The 18,619-nt window shown below is 50.7% G+C and overlaps 1 protein-coding gene and 1 long non-coding RNA gene across 5 annotated transcripts; one reads left to right on the top strand and one right to left on the bottom strand.

Moving 5' to 3' along the window:
* The first annotated feature begins 232 nt into the window (after positions 1-232).
* LOC137752601 (uncharacterized) lies at positions 233-12,123 on the top strand. Of its 2 annotated transcripts, none has more exons than XR_011071215.1 (3): positions 233-753; positions 6,628-6,740; positions 12,045-12,123. It is a non-coding gene; the product is annotated as an uncharacterized lncRNA (long non-coding RNA). The 2 variants fall into 2 exon arrangements; XR_011071214.1 differs by lacking the exon at positions 12,045-12,123 and adding an exon at positions 8,437-8,995.
* LOC137752584 (zinc finger protein interacting with ribonucleoprotein K-like) lies at positions 11,999-17,881 on the bottom strand. 3 transcript variants are annotated; one of them, XM_068527279.1, is made up of 3 exons: positions 17,566-17,881; positions 15,423-15,576; positions 11,999-14,231 (listed from the first exon to the last, which is right to left on the bottom strand). In XM_068527279.1, the coding sequence occupies exons 1-3, from the start codon at positions 17,593-17,595 to the stop codon at positions 12,949-12,951; spliced, it is 1,467 nt and encodes a 488-aa protein (XP_068383380.1). In that variant the 5' UTR covers positions 17,596-17,881; the 3' UTR covers positions 11,999-12,948. The 3 variants fall into 3 exon arrangements, 2 of the variants coding, with proteins under 2 accessions (XP_068383380.1, XP_068383381.1); XR_011071202.1 differs by having other exon boundaries at positions 14,112-14,494; positions 15,423-15,549; XM_068527280.1 differs by lacking the exon at positions 11,999-14,231 and adding an exon at positions 14,326-14,407.
* Between the last annotated feature and the right edge of the window lie 738 nt (positions 17,882-18,619).

An 18,619-nucleotide genomic window follows, 5' to 3' on the forward strand; every position in this document is an offset into this window, starting at 1 on the left:
GCGCTTTTCCCGGAGCCAATCGCGGTGCCGCCTAGTCGTTGCCTAGGTGATCAGGAAGGGCGCACGTTGCGTCACGGCTCACGAGACACGAACTACATTACCCAGAAACGCCCTCGCCGTGCGACCGCACCCAGTGTTGACCAATGAGAGCCAGGATAGGGACCAATGATAACCTAGGGGAGGGGCGTTTCCGGAACGGCCGCGCCGGTGGGGGCGGGACTTCTGGGGTCGGACCATTGCTTCATTGTACTACCTTTACGTCGGCACTTCGTGGAGGGACGTAGTTGCTGGGCTGTGGACAGCATCCAGGAGGCTCCCCGCCCGCGGAAACGGGAGTAGGGTAGGCACGAGAGCCTGGGAGGTCCAGCCGCTGTGCCTTGTACGCCCCATGACCGCAGCGAACGTCCCGCCTCCCCGAGCTCGTGTGTCCTCGGCTGTCGGGGGACCGCCTGGCGCCGGGGTGCCTTGCGGTTATCTACGTCAAGGCCCGTCTGTGTCCGTGGCCGCCCCGGAGTCGTCGCCCTGTACGTTGTGTCCGCTTTACGGAGAAGAAGACCCAGGCTCAAAAGCCAGCCATTCTGAGGTCTTGACCCAGCATGTAGCTGGACTGCGGGCGTGATAAGCGAGCCGATCGACTAGGCACGGATGAGGTAGAGTCTCCTGACCTCCACCTGGCTGGACTCCGAACCCCAGTGCCCCAAGTCCCTGACTCAGCCTCAGGCCTGGGTGTTCAGGACAGTGGAAAGTTCACAGGTAAGGGGTCTCCCTTTCAGAATCCAGTGTGATAAAATGTGGAGCGTGCAGGCGGAAGAATGTGCATGTGCGAAGACTCGGAGGTGAGACCGACCTGAGAGCATTCAGGAAAGTTTTCCAGTCTCCGTTGGTAACCGAGGGCGTGAGGGTAGGAGTCCTACCTCTGTTGACGGGCTGAGGATGCTGGGAGCCACAGAAATTTTTCATTAGAAGATGGATGGCCGTGATCTGAGTTAGGATTTTGAAACTATCCCAGTGGATCCCGCGTAAACACACTGAGCAGCCTTGTGGGAGAGGGGTTGTGGTGGGGCTGAAAGCAGGCAGCTTCATGAGGTTGCTGCTGCAGGTATATGTCGGGTGACCTGCGCAGAATAGAAGCAGGAGAGGTGGGAGAGATACTCAGATTCTGGATGTGTCTTTCAAAGTGGAGTTGATGGGGCCTCCAGTTACACGTGGAGAGTGAACGTAGTGGAGGGTAAAGGACCACCCAAAGTGTTCAGATAAAGAATGAGATGGAGATCGGAGGTTGGCAGGAGGAGTACGTTTGGGGGAAGATTAACAGTTGGGTTTTGTACGGGTAGAGACTGAGTTGTCTGGAGGCCTCTAGGTGGAGGTGACACATGTGCCCGTGAACAGATAGGGGATTTTGATTTGGCCTCCTGATTTCCAGACTGCAGTGCACTGGTGGCCTGGACCAGGGAAGATGCTGAGAATGGGATTTTGGAAGGAAACTCTTAGGTTGTTACAGATAGGCCTTGAGGTGAGTGTGGGGTGTCCAGACTTAGGACCAGTAGCTGAGTAGATGAGGGGGGTGCAGAAAAAGAGAAGCATTGTCCAAACACCAATGGACATGGGGAGAGTGCGTACCCAGGAGGACGGCCCATGCTCTCAGATACGAAAGGGTGGGCAGGTGTGTCAGGGGACAGGGTTTGGGAGACATAAGGGGAAGTGTGTGGCAGGACAGAGACTGGCGTGTCAGGTCCAGTGCCCGATGCTTAGAGCACATTCATGTGCTCCTTGCCTGCTGTTGCAGGACCCAGTGACCTTTGAGGACAAGGTCGTGTGCCTTTTTTTCGGAAGAAGTGGGTCTCCGTAGTGAGGCCCAGTGGGGCTTCTGCTGTGATACGGTGCTGTCTTCACCAGGTCAGGCTGCCAGTTTCCCTGTGAGAGGTGCTGCTGGCCCTAGTGCTGTCCAATGTTCTGCTACCTCTCCTCCCAGACTACTGTATAAACAACCCCCAACACCTTTTGCCTTGGGACCTTGACAACTGTGGTCCAAGGTCAAAAATATCACAACCCGAGTAGCCGATCACATCCAGCTTGGTTATTTTCTGGTCCGATGAACCAGTCAGGGTCTGTGACTTTTCGGTCCCTCTATCACACCTCCTCCAGTGGAAGCTTCCTGCCAGCTGCCCCTTGTCAGCGCCTTTACTGGCTTTATGGGCACTAACATGGCCATTGATTCAGGGGCCACTGAGCATTTCTAGTGAGGCCTTCCCGGGGTGTTCATTTTGTGAGGTTCAGTTCTCCCAGATGCGTAAGTAATCCCCATCCACCTTGGTCTGTCATGGGGTGAATCAACCCTGACCTGGGGCTGGCTGACCTCTCACAAACGCCTTGATCCCCCTTAAGAATTACTGTCTCCACCCACCCCAGTGCGGTCACCCAACTTGAACATCGAAAGGGGACCTGGCTGGTGGACAGGGTGGCTCGAATCAGTTCATGACCAGAGACCCACGGAAGACCAGTCCTCGTGAGTGCAAGACAGGTGTGGAAGGGCCTGTGGCAGTGGGCTGATCTCTTACCTGGTGCCTGACCTGTGTCTTCTGTTGCCCTGGCATCAATGTGAGCACCCATGCCTCTTTTCTATCTTTCTGACACCCCTTCCTAATTTCCCCTGACTTCCTGTCCCCTGGCTAACCCCTCTTGGTCCTTTGCCTCTCAGCCTCTCTTTTTCTCCCCTCTTATGGCCAGGTCCTCCATCACTGGCCTCCCCTTCACATATCCTTAAATAGTTCTTGAAAACCTGTTCTTCCATGAGCCTGACTTGTTCCCTCTGAGGAAGGTGGGCACAGTGTCAGGGGTCCCAGGCCTGGACTCCGCTCACTGCACAGCACCTGTCTGTCACCAGACACTGAGGCCTTGCCAGCTCCCCATTCTGCAGAATCCACAGAGAGCTGACACTGAAAGAGACACCTGATCAATGCACAGCAAATGGAGAGGTGTTCAAGGAGAGGTGTTCCCTTTTCTACCACAAAAAAAAAACCCTTAAGAATGGGAAAAAAAATCCCAAGTGCATCTTGAAGGCCTTCACCTTTGTCTCCATGCTGAGAAAGCAGGAGTACATTCACACCTTTGAATGTTACATGAGAAAGCCTCCAGCCAGACCTCTATTTCCATTGAGCACCAAAATATTTGCCCCATAGAAAGCCCTTGTGAGGGCTTCCCTAGTGGCGCAGTGGTTGAGAATCTGCCTACCAATGCAGGGGACAGAGGTTCGAGCCCTGGTCTGGGAAGATCCCACATGCCGCGGAGCAACTAGGCCCGTGAGCCACAATTACTGAGCCTGCGCGTCTGGAGCTTGTGCTCCGCAACAAGAGAGGCCACGATAGTGAGAGGCCCGCGCACGGTGATGAAGAGTGGCCCCCACTTGCCGCAACAAGAGAAAGCCCTTGCGCAGAAACGAAGACCCAACACAGCCATAAATAAATAAATAAATAAAAATTAAAAAAAAAAAGTCTCTGCTTAGGCTTACTAAATACACTGAAAGGAAACACAAAATCAATGTTAGCTGGAAAAAAAAAAAAAGAAAGAAAGAAAGCCCTATGAGGGCAGGGAGTGTGGCCCAAAATTTTGAGCAAAATTTTGCACTTCCCCCTGTACCAAAGCATTCACACTGATAAAGGACTCACAAGTGTGGAGAACGGGCATCTCCATTCAGAGCTCCACTCTTGTTAGCACCAGAAAATTCACACCAGGCAACAGTTGTGCAAATGTAGTAACTACATGAAAACTTTCAGGAAAATATGAAACCTGTTTCATGCAGTCACCATCGGAGAAAGGCATAATGAGTACAGCTCGTGTTGGAAAGCCTCCTCTCAGAGTTAATCCTGTTTTGCAGCAGCAAGTTACCACATTGTGAGTGAGGTAAGTAGGAGAGCAAAAAGCTGCAGCTCCTGCCTGTTCCACGTAGAACACTTCACACTGGAGAAGGACCCTGTGTGTACAGCTGACCTGGGAGAGGTGTCAGCCACACTTCCTCCTTCCCAACGCCAGAAACCTCACTCTGGAGAGAAGCCTCCTGAGGGCAGGGAATACAGTAAAGTCTTCAGCTCTCCATCCCCACCCCCCCTTTTTAACGTTTTATTTAAAATAATCAGCCTCTTTTTTTAATCTTATCAATATAAGAGAATTAACACTCAAGAAAGAGCCTACATGAGTAGCCTTCAGGCAGAAGCTGGACCTTGTATAGAAGGACCGCCACCAGAGGAGACACTCCAGGACTGCCCTGCGCATGGGGAAGCCTGAAGGGGCAGTGTTGTAGTTTGTGACTTGTTGGGGGACTTTGGGAGAGCTGTCGCACCACTGGCTCTTAGGGAAGAAGCCCTTCTGTGTTTGATGGTCACCTCACAATTGCTCAGCATAAAGCAGCCCCTGTTCCCTGCTTGCAGTGCCCTGGAGGGTGATGGCCCTGCACCCATTGGCATGGCATCATGCTGCTTTCCCATGACTGAGTAGGGCATGGACTTCACTCCTGCTCTGAGCAAGGGGCCTGATGGGATGGCTTCTGGGGGCCTTCTGGGTAAGGTTCCCATTATTCATGGACATTGTGAAGTCTGCGTTTGATATCAGTGATGCCTTCATGGAGCTGCTTCAAGTACTCATCACATGATGGTTTTGTGCATTCCTGTCATTCAGCCCTGGTACTGTTTGACGGTGACTACATCACCACTTTACCTTTGATATTGGAGTCCTATTTAGTGGATGGAGTGAATTGAGAACATTGAATTGAGAGGTGCTCCCAAATTAGCCATTGGGGCCCCATAACACCTGAAAAAAGGCACAGCAGCAAGGCATGGAGCATCTGTGTCCAGCTGTGACTCAATTTGCATTTCTTCCCCATGTCCCTGTGAAATGTAAGGATGGAAGCCTCTGTTCTGAAGCTTCTGACCTGGAGTTCTCCTGGGGAAGACAGTGTTTGGTCTGGAAGAAGCAAGATGATGGTCTCTGTTCCAGGGAATACCTCCCTCCAACAATACACCCAGTATAAGTATACAATTTAATGATTTTTAATTAACGTAAAGAGTTCTGCAGCCATTATCTTACCCCATTCCCATTGCCCCAAAAAGCTCCTTTGGGCACTTTTATAGTCAAAACTCCCTCCCACCCCACCTCCCAAAACCTGGCAATCACTAAATCTACTTTATGTCTCCCTATGGTTTCCTTTTCTGGATATTTCAGGTTCATGGAATCATACAGTATGTGGCCTTTTGTGTCTGGCTTCTATCACTCAGCATAATGTTTTTGAGGTTCATTCATGTTATATCATGTATCAGTATTTTATTCCATTTTATTGCTGAATGATATTCTCTTGTGCAGATATACCAAATTGTGTCCATCACCAGTTGATGGACTTTTGAATTTTTTTCAGTTCTTGGCAATTATAAATAATGCTTCTAGGAATATTTGCTTACAAATCTTTGTGTAGACATATGTTTTCACTTCTGTTGGGTAAATGCCTAGGAATGGAATTGCTGAGTCATATGATAATTTTATGTTTAACTCTTTAGAAACTCCAAAGCCATTTTCCAAAGTGACTGTGCCATTAACTGTACAGTACAATGGCATTAAATAAATTCACAGAGTTGTGCAACTGTCACTTGTACACATCTCCAGAAGCTTTTCATTATCCTAAACTGAAACTCTCTACCCATTAAGCAGTCATCTTACTGGTGTTTTAATCCACATTTTTTTTGTGAGTAATGATGTTGGGCATCTTTTCATGTACTTATTAACCATCTCTTTATCTTCTGTGATGATAATTGGGTTGTCTTCTTATCATTGAATCGTAAAGTTCTTCATAGATTTTATATTCAGAATCCGTATATATATACACAAGTATTTTCTCTCAGTCTGTGGCTCATCTTTTAATTTTCTTTTTTTTTTTAAAAATTATTTATTTATTTATTTATTTGGTTGCGCCAGGTCTTAGTTGCGGAAGGTGGGCTCCTTAGTCGCGGCTCACCAGCTCCTCAGTTATGGCACGTGGGCTCCTTAGTTGCGGCATGCGAACTCATAGTTGCGGCATGCGAACTCATAGTTGCGGCATGCATGTGGGATCTAGTTCCCCGACCAGGGATCAAACCCGGGCCCCCTGCATTGGGAGCGCGGAGTCTTAACCACTGCGCCACCAGGGAAGTCCCTTAGTTTTCTTAATGGTGTCTTTTGAAGAGCAAAATTTTACATTTGAAGTATAATTTATTAGTTTTCCTTTTATGTATTGTCATCATGTCATACCTAAAAAATTCTTTGCCTAACCAAAAGTCAGAAATTTTCTCTGTTTTCTTCTATAAATTTTATAGTTTTAGCTCTTATATTTATGATCTTTTTTGTGGTAACGTTTACATATGGTATGAGATAAAGATCTAAATTCATCTTTTTGCATGTGAATATCTAATTTTCCCAGAACCACTTGCTGAAAAGGCATCTTTCCACATTGTACCTTTGTTGGAAATCAATTAAGGGCATTTTGGTACTCTCAAATCTATTCTGTTGATCTGTATGTTTGGCCTTATGCCAGTACCACATTGTCTTGATTACCTTAGCTTTATAGAAACTTTTTTATTTTTTAATTGGCCTTGTTTCGGCTTGCAGGATCTTAGTTGCCTGACCAGGAATCGAACCTGTGCCCCCTGCAGTGGAAGTGGGGAGTCCTAACCACTGGACCACCAGGGAATTCCCAGCTTTATAGAAACTTTTGAAATTAGGTAAGGTAAATCCAACTTTGATCCTTGTCAAAATTGTTTTGGCTGTTGTAAGTCTTCTGCGTATCTATGAGTTTAGGATCAGCATGTTAGTTTCTACCAAAAATGTCAGCTGTGGTTTTGATAAGGATTGCATGGAATCTATGCATCAATTTGGGAGTATTGTCATTTTAACATATTGAGTCTTTTTTTTTGTTTTGTTTTGTTTTTTGGCTGTGTTGGGTCTTAGTTGCTCCATGCGGGCTTTTTTTTCTCTAGTTGCGGTGAGTGGGGGTATTCTTCATTGTGGCGCACAGGCTTCTCATTGCAGTGGCTTCTCTTGTTGTATATCATGGGCTTCAGTACTTGTGGTGTGTGGGCTCAGTAGTTGTGGCGCACGGGCTTAGTTGCTCCACGGCATGTGAGATCTTCCTGGACCAAGGCTCAAACCCGTGTCCCCTGCATTGGCAGGCGGATTCTTAACCACTGTGCCACCAGCGAAGTCCCACACATTGAGTCTTCTAATCCATGAACATGGAATGTCTCTCAGCAGTTTTTTTCTCAGCACTGTTTTATAGTTTTCAGAGTACAAGTATTGCACTTCTTTTGTTAAATTTATTACCATTTTAATCTTTTTTAAGGTACTGTGAATGGAGTTGTTTCATGAATTTCATTTTCAGATTGTTGCTAATATATTTTGGGTTTTATCCTGCCCCTTGCTAAACTTATTTACTATAGAGGTTTTCTTTTTAAAATGGATTCCTTGGGATTTTTTTACATACAGGATCACGTCATCTGCAAATAAAGACACTTTTACTTCTTCCTTTCCAGTGGGTATCCTACTTTGCATATCTGCTCTCCTGGGAAAGGCTGAAAGATTCTATGTTCCAAATCTTTTGATTTGGCTGCTAAGAGCTCACCCAGGGAAGGGAGAGAGGGCTCTGAAAACATACCAGTGGTCCAGGAGTCGAGGCTGCTGCTTTCTTGTTCTAGAGGATATTTCACATCACACACCCAGCCACAATGACAGGAAGCTCTTTTCCTGGGCTAGAAGTCATGTCCTCCGGACACCAGACCCTGAAAGGCAGGGTCACCTTCTTGTATTCCTGTAAGAGCCAGGTGGGTATATTAAGTGGTAAAGGAACACTGGGTATGAGGAAATAGGGAGTGGGGGAGACTGGCAGCCTGGAGTGACTCTTCCCTTTCTGTGGAGCAGTCATGAGTCTGCTTTGATGACTGAGTCCATGTGGAGTGAGGGTGTGCAGACTTTCTGAGGATCTGCAGACCTGCACCTCTGCCAAAGCCATCAATTCAGTATAGGGGAATCGGGACTTCCCTGGTGGCGCAGTGGTTAAGAATCCACCTGCCAGTGCAGGGGACATGGGTTCAAGCCCTGGTCCAGGAAGATCCCACATGCCGCGGAGCAACTAAGCCCATGCACCACAACTACTGAGCCTGCACTCTAGAGCCTGTGAGCCACAACTACTGAGCCCGTGTGCCATAGCTACTGAAGCCCACGCACCTAGAGCCCGTGCTTCACAACAAGAGAAGCCACTGCAATGAGAAGCCCACACACCACAACGAAGAGTAGCCTCTGCTCGCCGCAACTAGAGAAAGCCCACGTGCAGCAACGAAGACCCAACGCAGCCAAAAATATAAATAAATAAATAAAAATAAAAATAATAAATATAGGGGAGTCATTATCAATAATCTATTATAGGGCTTCCCTGGTGGCACAGTGGTTAGGAATCCTCCTGCCAATGCAGGGGACACGGGTTCGAGCCCTGGTCCGGGAAGATCCCACATACTGCAGAGCAACTAAGCCCGTGCACCACAACTACTGAGCCTGCACTCTAGAGCCCGCGAGCCACAACTACTGAGCCCGTGGTGCTGCAACTACTGAAGCCCACGCACCTAGAGCCTGTGCTCCACAACAAGACAAGCCACTGCAGTGAGACGAAGAGTAGCCCCTGCTCGCCGTAACTGGAGAAAGCCCGCGCACAGCAACAAAGACACAATGCAACCAATAAATAAATAAATAAATAAATAATCTCTTACATATAGGGGGAACTGAGACTTTGGAATATGTCCAATGGCACACAGCTAATTATCAGCTGTGATGTGTAGCTCCAGATTTTGTGTCCTTTACCAGCTCAGTATCTCTAGAACACCTATGGGGGTGCCGTGAGCTTTAAATAAATAACACGTTTTACATGGAAGCCATGTGCTTATTTGTCATCCAGATATCTTCTTTAGTGAAGTGAGTGTTCAAGTCACTTTTGCCCATTTTTAAAAATTAGGCTGTGGGAGTTCACTGGTGGTCTAGTGGTTAGGGTTTGGCTCTTTCACTGCCGTGGCCTGGGTTCAGTCCTGGTTGGGGAACTGAGATCCCACAAGTCCTGTGGTGTGGCCAAAAAAAAAAAAGTTGTAAGAGTTCTTTATATAGTCTAGATTCAAGTCCTTTGTTAGTGTTTGTTTTACAGATAGTTTTCCCAGTCTGTGGCTTACATTTTCATTTTCTTGAGAGTGACTGTTGAAATACAAAAGTTTAAAATTTTGATGAAGTCCAATTGATTTGTATTTTTCTTGTTATGCTTTTTATGATATATTTAAGAAATTCAGCAAATCCAAGGTCACTATGCTTCCTTCTAGAACTTTTATGGTTATAACTTTTATAGGTATGTCTATGATCAAGTTTGAGTTAACGTTTGCACATGACTTGAGGTATGGGTGGAAGTTTGTTGTTGTAATGTATGGCTGTCCAATTGTTGATGGTTGGTTGAAAAAATTACCTTTTCCTCTGTGAATTGCTTTGGTCAGTTTTGGTACATGGAACCCAAAAGTCCACTTGGCATCTGGCTTCAGGAACTAAGTGGATCTGGGGCTCAACTAACGCTGCCTTCCTCCGTGGATCATTGACAGATCAACCTTCCCGTAGAGTCAAGACAGATGTCAGTAGCCCCAGTTCATAGATGCTCAGAGCCGTAAGGGCTTTATTTTGGATGTTCTGGCACATGCACATGATCATGTACCCACAGACGCACGTGCATGCACACAAAAACACCCCCCCACACACACACACACACCCCTGCAGGCCAGCTGCCCTGCACAGAGCCCTGTTGGGGAGACCACAAGGCAGGTTCAGGTCAAGGGCACTTCACCAAATCAAGGACTCTTCACCAGAAGTCTTCATTTTATAGGATCTACACATCGCAGACCATTTGGGGTACAAAGGATTCAGCTCTGATGACAGGTGTCTGCCCTACCTTGCTTGGAGGCCTGAGTCCCACATGTCTCAGCTGGACTTTAATTCTGATCCCAAGCCACTCTTCCATGTTGGTGGGAGGCAACTGATACACCCAGGAGAGTGGGCCTGAGCAGGCCAAGGGTCCCTGGATATCTTGTGATGCTAGGGATGAATTGGTACTCTGGGGAATCAAATGCTCAGAACCAACACACCTTTGTTCAGTATGTTCTGGCATCACCAGGGAAATATTAAGGTTCCAGTAAGTTGGCTGGTGTGACAGAGCCCTGGTGGGGAGAGTAGAAGGTAGGTGAAGGGCTTCACCCATGCACTGGGGGCAGTGTTATGAGGCCTGTCTAACCACAGCTGACGACAAGGGTTCAAGGACTTGAGCCATTGATGATGTGTCCACCCTTTGCTAGGAAGCCTGAGGCCCCAAGGTTCATCTGAATGTAACTCTGATCCCAAGCCTCCCAAGTTGGTGGAAGACAATCATTACACCCAGAAGGGATGGTCTGAGTTCAGGGGATTCCCTGACACCTTGGGATGCTGGGGAGAGCTCAGGCACATCTGCCACGTCCTCGGCTGACCACAAGCCTGCCAGGAATGCCATCCCTCATATGGTCAGTTTCAGGGAACTGGCGGAGGTTTGGGGGGGGGGGGCGGGCAGAGAGTCATCCTGAGTGGAGTATCAGCAGTGCCACTGTCCCTGCTACATGCTGTGCAGTAAACATGGCCAAAAGCCTTCATGTCTGGGGACCCCCAGGGACGCTTGGGCTCCCTGAAGCCTGGTTTGCTTATTTTCTAAGAGTCACAAGTGTTGGTCCAGGAACACATATGGAACACATATATATAGTTTGCATTTATACCTATAAACTTTGAAGTTTGGGGAAAATAGTTTTCAACCTTTATAAAATCAAAAGGCTCCACATAAAAACATGGATCTCTCACTCCTCTTGGAAAACCAGAAAATGGGGCAACCATATGTTGATTCCACCGTCTCTGACCCCTATACCTGGGGACAGCTGTGCCTCAGTGGCAGCAGAAGACAGGAGATGATAAGGCCAGTGGCCACCACACTCGCCTGGAATACTGACTGGGCCACTAAAATCCTGGACTGCAGGACCTCCCTTCTCTCAGTCCCAGGGTTCCTGCCTTTGCAGTGTTGGCCTTGAAGTGAGCAGCTCTGGGAGGCTGTAGGAATCCAAACCACCTCAAGATTATTGTCTGGCAGTGAGCACCTCACCGCTGGTTACACCCCTCAAGTGGCATCGCACTTGTTCTGGAGGACAAGGCAAGAGCATGCAGGACTCCCCTGTACAGCTGAGCCTCTCCTGTGGCCAAGGTCACTGTCAGCAAGTTTGGCAAACACTACAAATCAGGTTTTCTCAAGTGTGTTGTTATTTTTTCCCTGAGAGCTATTATTTGCTAATTTCTGTGGTATAAATTCCACCATGGCTATTTCAAGCCGCCCACTTGATGTTGAACACACTCAGCTCTTGTGAGTGGGTATGATGTGCGTGGCCCAGGCACAGCATCGGCCACATCTCCTCCGTTTGTCACAGTCTTCCTGAGCTCAAACCCAGTGTGTCCACACCCACTTGTGCTTTTACCTGGCCCCTGTAGATCTTAAATCCAGAGATACCTACCTACAGATTCTGGACATCAGGGGCCTTACTGGACCATGGGCAGGTCCCAGGAGACATCCGCCCCTCAACACTTTTGAGGGATGTGGGATATTCCCAGGAATGCTGTGCAGGAATTACTGGAGATTCCCACACCAGTACTCAAACCCCAAAGCTCTGGGCCGAACAAGTAGTCCTGGCACCAGGATATAAGATTTGGCCCAGAGACCTTAAGTGTGTCCCAGGAGGCCTTGGGCTGCAAGGCAAATTAGGTTAAACTAGACTGCATGCTATTCCTTGCCATCCTACTATCAAAGTCTGGGCCCCCACAAAAGCCCTTCCCTCTCTTGGCACCATTAGAGCCCAATTCTGTTCTCCATCTTTCCCCATACACAATGGACGGAGTCTCAGGATTAAAGATGGCTTCAGCAATAAGGTCTTTATTATCACACTCTGCAGGCAGGCAGTTCCAAGGCTGGGTGATTTGGAGGCTGGACCAGTTCACTGCAGGCATCATCTGTAGACTCAACAATGCCCATGAAGAAGGAAGCTTCCTCTGGACATCATCAGACTCCAGTTCAGATCCTCCTGGAGAGAACTACGTCAGGGCAACACCTGAGCCACTGGGGACAGGGGAGAGGTGGAAAATGAGGCCACCCCAATGGGCTCCCAACGTTTATGGCTCCCTCCAGGGAATGAGAACACAAGCCTGCATTCCCTGAGTATGTTGAGATGACAGGCACATGGTGTGGGGACCTGCCAGCTGGTAGAGGTGAGAGGGCATCTGGCAGTGACATAATCTGGCAAAGCGCCTGGACAGGTTAGAAAGTGCAGCATAGCTCCTGCAAGCTTCCCACTTACCACTGGCACTACAGCCAATCTCCCAGTAGGGGTGTGGGATGCGCAAGTTTCAAATTTTGGCTGATGGCTTCCTCACAAAGGTTCCTTTCATAGGAGTTTCTCAGGAGTGAGTCCTTTTATGGAACAAGGAGAAGGTCCCCACTAGTGCTTATCCATTCTTGCCACATTCCTAAGGCCTTTCTTTGATGTGACCTTTCTGGGTTGAGGGAGGCTGGAGCTCTGGCTGAAGGCGATCCTATGTCCACTGCACTCAGACGGCTCTTTTCCAGTGTGACCCTTCTGGTGCTTAGAGAGGTTTGAGCTGTAGCGGAAAGCTTTTCCGCATTTGTTACACGCATAAGGCTTTTCTCCAGTGTGAACTCTCTGGTGCTGATGGAGAATGGAGCTTTCGCTGAAGGCCTTCCCACACTGGCTGCACTCATAAGGCCGTTTTCCGGTGTGAACTTTCTGGTGCTTAACAAGGTTAGAGCTGTAGCTGAAGGTTTTCCCGCATTCAGTGCACTCATAAGGCCTTTCTCTGGTGTGAACTTTCTGGTGCTGAATGAGGGCAGAGCTTTTTGACTGAAGGCTTTCCCACATTCGGAGCACTCGTAAGGCTTTTCTCCAGTGTGAATTCGCTGGTGTGGAACGAGGTTGGAGGGGCAACTGAAGGCTTTCCCACATTGGTTGCACTTATAAGGTCTTTCTCCAGTATGACTCCTTTGATGTAGAATAAGTTTGGAGGTTTGCTGGAAGGCTTCTCCACATTCACTGCACTCAAAAGGCCTTTCTGTGTTGTGAACTTTCTGGTGCCGGACAAGATGGGAGGTGTTAACGAAGGCTTTTCCGCATTCGCTGCACTCATAAGGCCTTTCTCCGGTATGTATTTTCTGGTGCTCGACAAAGTTGGAGATACAGCTAAAGACTCGCCGACACTGTCTGCACTCCTAAGGCCTCTCTGTGTTGTGAACTTTCTGGTGCCGAACAACGTGGAAGCTACGAGTGAAGGCTTTCCCACACTGGTCACACTCATAAGGCCTTTCTCCAGTGTGAACTCTCTGGTGCTGAGTGAGTGTTTGCGGGTGAAGACTTTCCCACATTCACTGCAACTGAGATGTGCTTTTCCAGTGTGAACTTTCTGATGCGTCCTCAGGCTAAACAGGTGGCTGAACACCTTCCCACATTCCTTACACACATGGGATGTTTCTCCAGTGTGAGTTTTTCGGTGTTGAACCAGGGTTGAGCTCTCCTTGGGGGCATTTCCACCTGCTGGGCACCTGAAGGGTCTCTCTTTGGCATGAGTGATCAGGTGGTTGAGGAGTGCAAAGGCCTTCAGGAAGGCTTGTCCGCAGTTGCTGCACTTGAAGGGCTTCTGTGAGGCGTGGCCTCCCTGCTGTTGCTGCCAAATGGAGCTGGGTGGGAAGGCCTCCTTACACTCGGTGCTTCTGTGTGATGTCCCCTCTCCGTGGGTGGCCTGGGGCTGGAGGCCATGGCTGTCCAGGACAGCCTTAGCACACTCTCTGCATGTGAAGGGTTTCTCTTCACTGTGCTCCTTCTGGTGCTGGTGAGAGTTTGCACTGAGCCAGAAACCTCTCCCACATGCCTCACACGTGTACGGTTTCTGCCTGGGGTGTATTCCCTGGTTCTCAGCCAGGTGTAATATGTCTTTTAACACTGGGTCACGCACGTCACAGGTGTTGGCCTTCTGGATGGATGGACCTGCCTTGGGGGTCCTGGACTGGAGCACTGCTACATAAACACTCTGCTCATAAGATGCCTCCTCAGCCTCCGCTCCACACCAATAATCTGAAAGCAGAGAAATGCTGGTGACACGTATGTAGGCTTTGTTGGGAGAGGGCAGCCCCTTCACAGATGTGTGTCTGACACATTCAGGAATGAGTCCGTAGATCAAGTCAGGGTGAGGTAGAGCCAGTGGTGCAGGACTGGGCCCAGGAAGGCCACAGAAAGCGAGGGCCCATCACCTGTGAGAACATGGGTGAAGTTCAGGCTGGGAGGACAAGCAGAGATTCCAACTCATTCCTCAGCTTTCATCAGGAGAGGAGAGAGTTCTGCCAGGAAAAGAGAACACAGAGCCATGTGCACGAGCTCAGGAAAACCCAGGGCACCTGGTGCTCTGAGTCTACATGAAGATACACACACATGTCATGACACATGGACTGTAGGCTAACCTGGGACAGCCCTGCAAAAGGAGGAAAGGCAGGGAACGGGGGAGAAATGGAGATCAGAGCAGTGAGGCTGTCCGTCATCAGGGCCTAGGTACAAAAGACAAATGGCAAGTAGGTGGTCTGTCCTCAATGAAGAAGGAAGGTGGGGGTAGGGTGGGGCTACTGGCTCCAGCAACAAGCTCCAGTGGACACAGGGGAAGTACCCAGTATAATGTGAGCCCACCACAATGTCACCTCTGCCCCCAGCTCCCACTCACCAGAGCCAGGCCCCCTCCTAGCCTCTCTTGCTGTGGCTGCAGACATGGGCACCCATGGTCCTTTGCCCTGTTCCTGTGGTTGGGCAACCACACAGGACATGGAAGATGCAAGTCCTGGCAGAAAGAGCGGATAAGGGGGTGGCCTAGCTCAGGGCAACCTATCTGGTGACAGACCAAAGGGAGCTCGTGTCATCTTTGCAACTGGGAAGAAAACCCAGTGTTACAATATCAGCCCCTGATGAGCGGCTCCCAGGAACAGCCCTGTGGTCTCCACAAGCAGTGACCACGTCGGTGTCTGCAGTCCACAGCACAGCCAGGCACAGAGGTGCCACCGATCCAGACAAATTTAGGCAGCCGGATTGAGACTCCGAGCCCTGAGCCCTTCCCCAGAAGGCTTCGGAAGCAGGTGTTGGGGGCTCCTCAGAGAAAGGAGCAGGCAAACACGAGGCAGGTGGTCCAGGGGAGGAAGCAGCGCCCATGCTCAGCTGCGGGAAGACAGAGCTGCTTCTGGGAGAAAAGGAAAGGCAGAGCCTAGGAGGCTGGAAGGGCCTTACCCAGTGAGGCCACAAGTGCCAAGTTCTCCAGCATCACATCACAGTACAGGTGCCTCTGAGCCTCGTCAAGGAGCCCCCACTCCTCCTGAGAGAAGTACACGGCAATGTCCTCAAAGGTCCCCCAGCCCTGCCATGATGAGGACAATGAAGTCAGCTAGACCAAAGGGTGGTAGAAAAACGAACAAAAAACAAACAGTGCACAGATGAGCCCATACGGACCTAGATCTTTCACCCTGCATCATACACCTCTGTGGTGGGCAGTCTCTGACCCCTAAACCATCCTCCCCAAACACTCCAGGTCACCCACTTCCCCCAGATGCAATGTCATGGGTGCCGCTGTCTCCTCATGTCCCATCGGTCACTGTCCTTCAAAGAGCAGGCAGGTAGATAGATGCTATCTAAACTCTGAGCCTGGCATGTAGGGCCCCACTTCCTCCCGCTAGGTAATTCCCCTGGGTCCCCAGATCCCGCCACCCAGAAACACCAAACCGAAGGCCCCCTTTCTCCCAAAGGGCCCCCAGTACCAGATTCCAGTCCACTGACTCACCTCCTCTGCATGCACACATCAGGCTTTGTATTGCACACCTCCAGGCCCCACACTGTTCCCTGGCCCACACAGTGGGCATCTCCCAGCCACCCCACATGCCACTGTGCAAATGGCGTCCAGAGCCTGGCTACTTGGTGAGGTCAACGAGTACCCCATCCTGACCCAGACTTCAAAGAATTCCAACTGCCAGGGGTGGCACCCAGAGTTTCCTTCATTGTTTCTGCAACTGGACCTATTCCTACCTTTGACCCTCAGCCACCAAGGCCAGACATGGATCTCTGGCATGTCCTGGCCTCTGACTTTCTGCATGCTGTCACCTCCCCAGCCACTGTATTCTCTCCTAACGTATACTCAAAGTCCAGGCCCACCACCTCCCACCCCAGGCCTGCGACACTCCCAGTTGCCTGCCTGCCACTGAGCTAACCTGCCATCCTAACTGAAACTCACAGGCCCCGCAGAGGGGGCCAAGAAAGGCTGGTGAGCCATAGAGAGGTGAACAGCCACCAGCCCCGGTCCTGCTGTCACCTACCTCCATCTACAGTACGCCTCAGCCTCCACCCCAGCGACCGGGGGCCCCTTCTGGACCCTCCTCTCCACACACCCCTTCCTTTGTGGCTGCTCCTCCCTTCACCTGAATTTGTGACCCCACAACCCCTGTCCAGGTACCCAAAGAGCCACCCAGTCCTCAGCTGCCCCCTTGGGGCGTCCATCACCATGCCCTAAAGACGCTCCCTCCTAAATCTGCTCCTGAGTTCCACCTCGCTTCACAGGCTGGCTACTGCCAACTGGATGTCTCCAAGTGGAATCCCTCAGCATAACGTAGACCTGCACTCAGAAGTCTCTGGGACATCTCAGTCTCAACGTGGTCAAAATCCACCTCCTGATCTTCCCTGAAACCACTCCACCCACCAACTTCCCCATCTCAGCCGAAGCACTTCCACCTTCTAATCGCTGAGGCCCAAAACCCACGGGGACATCCCCACCTCCTCGTCCTCTCTCTCTCTCTCTCTCCCCCTCCACCTAAAATCAGGCTGGCTTAACTTAAAAGACAGATCCAAGCTCCAACCACTTCCCCCAACTCCAGTCACCGCTCTGGCCAAGCCACTGCTGTATTAAGGTAGCATCCTTGTGTGCCTCCTTTTCTCTTCCCTCACTCTCACTCTCCTGTCTGTTTTCCACTCTGCAGCCTGAGGAAGGCTGTGAACACCTGAGTCAGATCACCTCCCTCTTCTGCTCCAAACCTTCCGTGGCTCCCACCACCCTCAGGTGACAGGCCAAGCTCTTGTCCACCAGGCACCAGGGAGACCTTCAGTTCCCCGAACACTCCCAACTGAGCTTCACCGCCAAGCACGTGCACATCCTGGCCCCTGTGCCTGAAACTGCTTTGCACGCCTTGTCCGACTGGATTCCAGAATGAGAACCTTTCCACAAAAATCCTGGCCAGGACTCGGCACCTTGGGCTTTCAGTGACCCCAGGGTCCCAGTAGCGAAGATGGAGGGGCAGAGTCCGGGAGCACCCCCTCCCCTCTGTCGGGGGTCCCGGGCCACATGGGTAGGGGTCCGAGTGAGTGGGGGCTGCGGGGACCCTCCACTCACCCGCAGCGGGTCCCTCAGCGCCGCCGCCATCAGACCCAGGCGGGCCCTGCCGCTCCCTACACCCCCCGCCCCAGGCCGGGGGCCTCCCACCGCCCGTTGCACGCGGGGCCTCTGTCCCCACGGTGTAAACGCCGCCTCCAGGGACCGTGGGGACGCAGAACACCGCGTTACAGGACACTGCGGCTCGTACGGAGCCCGGAGGCCGGTCCCATCCTCCTCACTGACCACCTCGGCCGGGTCCCGAGGGGGAGCCTGGAAAGCGGCCACGACCCAACACTCGGGTCCCCAAGGGCAGTGGAAAACGACCTGTCAAGAACAGAAGGAATACCAACAATGGCGACACCGGAGGTTCCGCCCCCGCCGACCGAGCAGCAGGAAACAGCCCTTGTTCTGGGCTGTGATTGGTCCAGAACCCGCCGCCCCCGATGCCTTGTGGTCAATGTAGTTTCAGTCCTGCATTTCCACCCCACCCCCACCCCCCAGGGCGGCGCCCACACATTCTCCATTCTCCATGGCAACGCCAAGCTACCTTTGGAGGGGCGCTGGGAAATGGAGAGCTGAGAAAAAAGACTGGCAGGGGCGTGTCTTTGCTTCCTCTTAAAGGGGCCGCTCCCAGGTTTCCTCCCGCAGAGATAGTTGTCCAGCAAGTGACCCGTGTCCTGGGCCTCGGACAACCAGCCGTGAGGAGGCCCCTGGGGAACCACTTGTTGCCTTTGAGGGTGTCAAGTGAAAATACTATCTCCCTCATGGAGACTTTGTTTAGTAACCTTAAATGTCTCTCTAATTCAGTGGTCCCCAAACTGTGGTCCCTGAATCTGCATCACTGGGGAACTGGCTAGAAATGCAAATTCTTGTCCCCGCCCCCCACAGGGATGAGCCTGACAAGCCCTTCTGGAGATTCTGATGCTCTAAATTCAAAGAATCAGCTCTAATTCAAAGTCCTGTGACAAAATTTGGAAAATACCACAACTTTCCTCATGAGAGGTGACATGAAAAGTGCTTAGACGGGGCCAGGCACGTGGTGCTACATATATGAGAGAGCTAGTATTGTTAT

Source organism: Eschrichtius robustus, chromosome 19 (assembly GCF_028021215.1).
Source record: "Eschrichtius robustus isolate mEscRob2 chromosome 19, mEscRob2.pri, whole genome shotgun sequence".
Lineage (NCBI taxonomy): Eukaryota > Metazoa > Chordata > Mammalia > Artiodactyla > Eschrichtiidae > Eschrichtius > Eschrichtius robustus.